At 38.0% G+C, this 6,342-nt stretch overlaps 1 protein-coding gene across 1 annotated transcript in view; it reads right to left on the bottom strand.

The window, feature by feature from the left end:
* Positions 1-261: 261 nt before the first annotated feature.
* The window catches only part of LOC135208384 (ionotropic receptor 25a-like), a 17,772-nt gene continuing 11,691 nt past the window's right edge, over positions 262-6,342 (bottom strand). Inside the window, exons 7-12 of the mRNA XM_064240484.1 lie at positions 6,052-6,128; positions 4,580-4,794; positions 3,270-3,425; positions 1,598-1,710; positions 688-848; positions 262-374 (exon numbers count right to left, since the gene is read on the bottom strand). Of these exons, the coding sequence (XP_064096554.1) occupies positions 262-374; positions 688-848; positions 1,598-1,710; positions 3,270-3,425; positions 4,580-4,794; positions 6,052-6,128 (835 nt within the window). The remainder of the gene's footprint in view (positions 375-687; positions 849-1,597; positions 1,711-3,269; positions 3,426-4,579; positions 4,795-6,051; positions 6,129-6,342) is intronic.

Raw genomic sequence — 6,342 nt, forward strand, 5'->3', positions numbered from 1 at the left:
TTATATTATTATTATTATTATTATTATTATTATTATTATTATTATAATGTAATTCAACCAGACAAATAGGTTTCTGTTTTAAGATTCGGGGTTAAAGTACTGCAAACTTAAAGATGTTGCACAGCTGAATAGGGATGCATCAAAGTGCAGTATAAAATTAATGAAACTAAAGATAAACAAAGCAATGCCATACACACACACAGACACACACAACAACAAGAAATTTGTCGCCAGGTTCCCAGTCCGAAATTCGTTTGTTTACTAGTCATCCTCTTTCGTAACAGAGACGACTAAGAAGTTTTCTTCTTTTGGTTGTTGCCTCTGCTTCTTCTTCTTTATCTCACAGATGAAGACGATGGTGCTCAATGCTGTACCTGTGTGAAGAGAAAATTTCCTTTTTCTAGTTAACAATTAATGGCTTATCAAAACTCAAAGTGGTTTTGCTTCTTCATTATTTCACAGATGAAGACGATGGTGCTCAATGCTGTTGTACCTGTGTGAAGAGAATATGTCATTTTTCAAGTTTACAATTAATGACTTCTCAAAACTCAAAGTGGTTTTGGAGCATGTTACATCGATTTAGAATTAAGAATAACACTTTGTTACCTGCCTTAGTTAACAATGGACACACCCCCTTAGCCCTAATATCTCTGTACAGATCAGGAAAATTCGCAACCAGCCACTTACCTGCAAAAAGTACGCATAGGGCACCATAAAAATCCTTCACTTCTAGAGGTCTCTTGCTGTTGGCTTTGATAGATCCAAGAGGCTTCAGACACTCGGTGGCGTTGGGCATCTTATTCCTCAACAGATATTCAGTGATCCCAGACTCCTTGAGGTTTCGAATGCTATTTGGAAAGATGTTCGAAAATGAGTTGGCGTTTATACAGCGAACTTGAAATTTGGTATAATCGACGTTTAATGGGACCTTTTTTGATCAGATTCCTGATGGTTTTATGATCTAAAACTAATGAGTGATTTATATAGTGCTTATTACCCTAAGAATCCTATCTTACTAAAAAAGGATATTGCACTAATTTTCAGGCTTGGAAATGTTGATGACATACAAATTTAATTCTAACTTGAACAGATTGAGTTACGAAAGCAGTAACGGACCATGATACAGAGCCAGTGATTTTTCATCGCCCGGGAGCAGGCACGAACTCATGTCATCTGAGGGACATGCCAAGTCACTAACCACCATACCAACGACTGCAGTAGATTTACATCAACTGTGCATCTGATGTCTAGGCCCATCCCTTACGACGCTCCTGATTGGTTGTTAAGACAATCGCAGGGCTGGAAACTCTCAGTCTCGAGAGAGTTCACATAGGCGGGATGCATGTTCCCCCTCTCCTGAGGGATACTTTTGAAAGGCGTATCCCTCAGGAGAGGTGGAACATGCATCATACCCATGTGAACACACTCGAGAGACTTGAGAGTTTCCAGCCCTGTGATTGGCTTATCAACGGCCAATCAGGAGCGTCGTAAGGGACGGGCCTAGACTTCTGATGCACGGTTGATGTGAATCTACTATAGTATGAATTTTGCGTGCGCTGAATACACACATTTAAAATGTTCGCTTACTTATACTTACATGGGATCCACTTTAGCCTTGAGTTCAGATTTCTTCGGGAAAGCAAAGGATACTGGAGTTCCTTTGAAGATATTCCTGTCTCTAGGTATCAGGTATAATCCACAGTAGCCTTTCTATAGAGGATATATAAAATGAGTTATTAGTAGCATTTATGAACTGATTAAATTCCAAAAGATTCTTGTTTCTACAGAGGATACAAAGTGATTCATTAGTAGCATTTATGAACTGATTAAATTCCAAAAGATTCTTGTTTCTATAGAGGATATAAAGTGAGTCATTAGTAGCATTTATGAACTGATTAAATTACAAAAGATTCTTGTTTCTATAGAGGATATATAAAGTGAGTCATTAGTAGCATTTATGAACTGATTAAATTCCAAAAGATTCTTGTTTCTACAGAGGATATAAAGTGAGTCATTAGTAGCATTTATTAACTGATTAAATTCTAAAAGATTCTTGTTTCTATAGAGGACATAAGTGAGTCATTAGTACCATTTATGAACTGATTAAATTCCAGTAGATTCTTGTTTCTATAGAGGATATAAAGTGAGTCATTAGTAGCATTTATTAACTGATTAAATTCTAAAAGATTCATGGGGGATGATTTCATATTCCAGTCACCCAGAACATGTTGAAATCATCTTATCCTTTGTAACAGTTCCTCTCTGTGACCAAAAATGATGAAGATGGAGGAACCACGAATTTACTCAGGTTTCAAAGACCAAAACACTCGCTTGAATGACTTCTTCCATGTGATCAACTTTTGGAAAACATTTGCAAAGATTTGACGATTTGCTGCCTTCCTTATCATCATCAAATTTTCAACATAATGATAAAGATTGGACGATTTTTTTGCCTTGTCATCAAATTTTTTAAAAACATTTATAAAAGATTTGACGATTAGTTGCCAGAGAAACTTCTCTCGTGCAATATTCGGTTAAAGATTTGTTGCCACCTTTAAGAAAGGAAGTTGATGTCTATGAAGAACATTGAAAAAAAAAAATTTAAATAAAAGTTTATTGGGGCGCAACAATTCCAAATAAGCCGTTTCTTGCGCACACCCGATACTGAACTTTTCATATATCTTCCTGGTACCTGAAGACAATGCGACTTGTACGGTGAAATAAGGCTCACTTTCCAGATCATTTCACTCGCTGTTCAACTACGTCACTGAAAAGATGAACCACAATTTAGGGTCTTCGCAAGGAAATCGAAAACGATCGGGATTTACTCTTCAAATGTATTCTTAAGAAAGGCAAAGTGAATGTGGCTGCAGCCTTGTGGGGCATGATCATGAACTTGAAAATTCGAAATCTACGTGACCCACGATAACATATCCACCAGGGACCATCACCTGCCACAACCCCCATCAGACACTGGTGCATGTGTGTGTGTCCCTTGTGAATGCATTTACCCGGATTCGAATCTGACCCATCAGAGGTACGGAAGTGTTTCATCTGTCGGTAATATTATCTTTTCATATTCAGTAACGCGGTGAAATATCTTAATCAGCCCAAGGTGTTATTTGTGATGTTTAGGAAAAGTAACATCTTGAACAAGATAAACTTAACGGCAGTACTTATGCGATGCACTGCTAATTAAACTGTAGGATTACTTCAATGCGTCATTTTTTTTAATCAAATGAAATATTGACGTATTCACTCGTACTTACAGCGGAAAAAGCCAGATGTTGTCCGTATTCAAGGGTTATTCTAGTCGAACAGACGCCTATTTCCTCATTCAGATATCGTCGAGAAGCCACCATATACGGCACGTCACTGAAGAAGTTATTCCTGGCACTCCACAAGACCGATCCAGGCTCAGCTTTCTGTAAGAAATATTTCGGTGAATGTTTGTTACAAGAACAGGCAGCTCAGCGGTGAATGTCGGAGCTATGTTCGGTTCAAAAATGCATTATTGTTGTTGTTGTTATTCATAAGGAGCATCCCTTCGGACGCAAGATTACCAAAGCTGCTATTTTAGCCTTTTTATTACGCCGGCGAAATTTCCAGCAGGCATCGTTCCAACCCTCCTCCATTTCGTAGAGCAAGTGGCGATTCAGTTTCACTGATCACCCCTTGACGATATGACCTTTGCTGGATGAAATTGCTAAAAGAAAACTTAGAATGAAGGGATGACTATTGTACTTTTTATTTACGTGTCGTCGAGGCCTGAACTTGGAGATTGTTTAGCCCTTTAAATATTCAGCTGAAAATCCTTATGGAAAAAGTCAACAGAGTACAGACCAAAGAGAGCTCTAAAGGGAAATCGGCCTGCAATGTGAGAGACAAGTTGAAGGGGAGTGTGATAATCAATTAAATATGAGGGAATAGAAAATAAAACCGGTATATAACACCTGAACTCTGGAAACGCCAGCAGAAATCGGCAGTGAATTTGCTCCTCCCTTAAACATCAGCAGATCATAAGAATCCTCAGCTGCACCAAGCAAACAATTCCCTAGTTTAGTTGCAGTCAAAACAAAACTCCTTACCAAGTAAATAGGATAAAAGACTCTCTATGCGGCAACCGCAGCAGCCTGCCTAGTGTTGCAAGCAAAGGACAGTTAGGTCAGGCAAGGAAGAATGCAGAGTATTGTCCTTTCAATGCGTTTTATGCAACATTCATTGTGATCACAGATTGGCAGGCTCAAACCGGTTCTGGGACTAAACAGAATGCAGTGTGCATCGGTCCGCAGTACTGAGAAGTCACGCTGAGCTTTCTCTCCGCTACCTTGTGAGCATTTTGTATTAGTATTTTGCAGAGTATTATTTGAAATGCACCTTTTTGAGGCAGACGGTTTTGGAAAGGGAGGGGTGGGATGACATTCTGACATTATGTTGAAAGGTTGAGAACCTCTGATCTATATAGTGAAGTAGCCCTAGAGTTCATTCATCGCATCTTCGTTTGAACTTTCGAAGTACTAGTTACACGACGTAGGATTAAATAGAGAACATGACAGCCAAGAAGAACATGGTATAGTACCTTCCAAGCGTCGTACATACGGCTTCCAGGAGCTATGTAAAGCTTGTAATGGGTAGCGGCCAGTTCCTCGAAGCTGTTGAAGGGCAGCTTCAGGAGGGGAGCCACCAGCATAGCCACCAGGTTAGAGCGGTAGACGGTGGCAATGATGAAGGCCGTCAGGAGCCACATTCCGGACACCGTACGTGCGGACGTGTCCTTTGGCTCCCAAGGGACGGCTGTGACGGACGGGATTCAAAGGACGTGGTTAACAAACTGGGCATGAAGTAGTATATAAAGAATAGCAATAACAATCAAAGGGTACATTTCAACTAATAATAATGACAATGGAGAAACAAATCCACAGTTATGTAAACGCACATACATTCAATATTCAAGTTTAAAACTTTAAGGATAGCTTTCGGGAATCTGCTCGGTTCCCCTTAATCAATCATTGATTGATAAGGGGGAACCGAACAGATTCCCGAAAGCTATCCTTAAAGTTTTATATCTAAATCTTATGGACGTGTACATAACTGTGGATTTGTTTCTCCATTTGAAGAATCGAGCTACTATGAGGATTTTTAATCAATAATGACAATGTAAATAATCCAAAGAAAACTCATAATCACACGAGTCAATAAAATGGAAAAGTAAGTCCACGGTAGTATGACTGTTTGATTTTGTTATTTAAAGTTTATTAAATATGTTAAGCAGAAAGCAAGGAGGACCGTGCAGGTCATCGATAGCTTTCTGCTTTATATATTTTATATATTTTAAATAACAAATTCAAACAGACATACTACTGTGGATTAACTTTCCCAATGTAAATAAAAGTATTGATGAAGATAACGGTAATTTTTACGGATTTTAATTTGTGTAATATAATAATGATAATAAAAATAATAGCGTTGAATATGATAAATGTTTTCTACGGCATTTAATTCTCTATGCGTATTGCAACCATTTCATCAGCTTTACGTTAACGAAAAGGTTCAGAGAGTAGACTCTACGCAAATTAAATGCAGTAGACACAGCTTTTATATCCGATAATTATTGTTGTTGTCGCGTTGATAACTAAGAGAAACATAGCATCATCTTTAAGGCGATATTCTTGTAAAGTTGCTATGGAATTAATCGTAGTAGGATTCTCGTGTTATACACGTTTTGGGTTTTGCAGAAATCAAATCGGAATATTGTGACTATCTGTTGAAATGCAGAAAGCGAAATCCAATATTAAAACGTAAAATGTTGATTGACCCGTGACTTACACATGGTACACTTTAAATTCATATTAGAATTTTGCATGGCACTTTTCCACTCTATTTATTTATTTATTTATTTATTTTGTTTACATATTTCCGATTCATTCGTGGCAAGTATCTTGCGAGTTTGTGTGTGTGTGTGTGAGTGAGAATAATGCGGACTTAACGATATATATGAAAAAATGAAATTCGTAAAAAAATAAGAATCATAAAAAAATTGAAATTAATTACATTGCATCAGCAAGGCGCACAGCGACCAAATAGACGGTTTGGCGATTCCTTTATCATCCGTCGTGACGCCAGCGTCCCTGAAAAGATTCGACCTTAGTTCAGTGAATCACAAGATCATCAAACTCTTAAGCATAATCGACCTGTCACAGCAACTTTCAGAAGATAATTTCTCTCTTGATTCTGGTTTTAAATGATCAGCTCATTCTACTCTTGCATTCTCCTCACTCACGACATTTCAGTGAGAAAAATACATCATCCTATTTTAAAGGAATCACTGATATATATCAACGT

Source organism: Macrobrachium nipponense, chromosome 35, assembly GCF_015104395.2.
Source record: "Macrobrachium nipponense isolate FS-2020 chromosome 35, ASM1510439v2, whole genome shotgun sequence".
NCBI lineage: Eukaryota > Metazoa > Arthropoda > Malacostraca > Decapoda > Palaemonidae > Macrobrachium > Macrobrachium nipponense.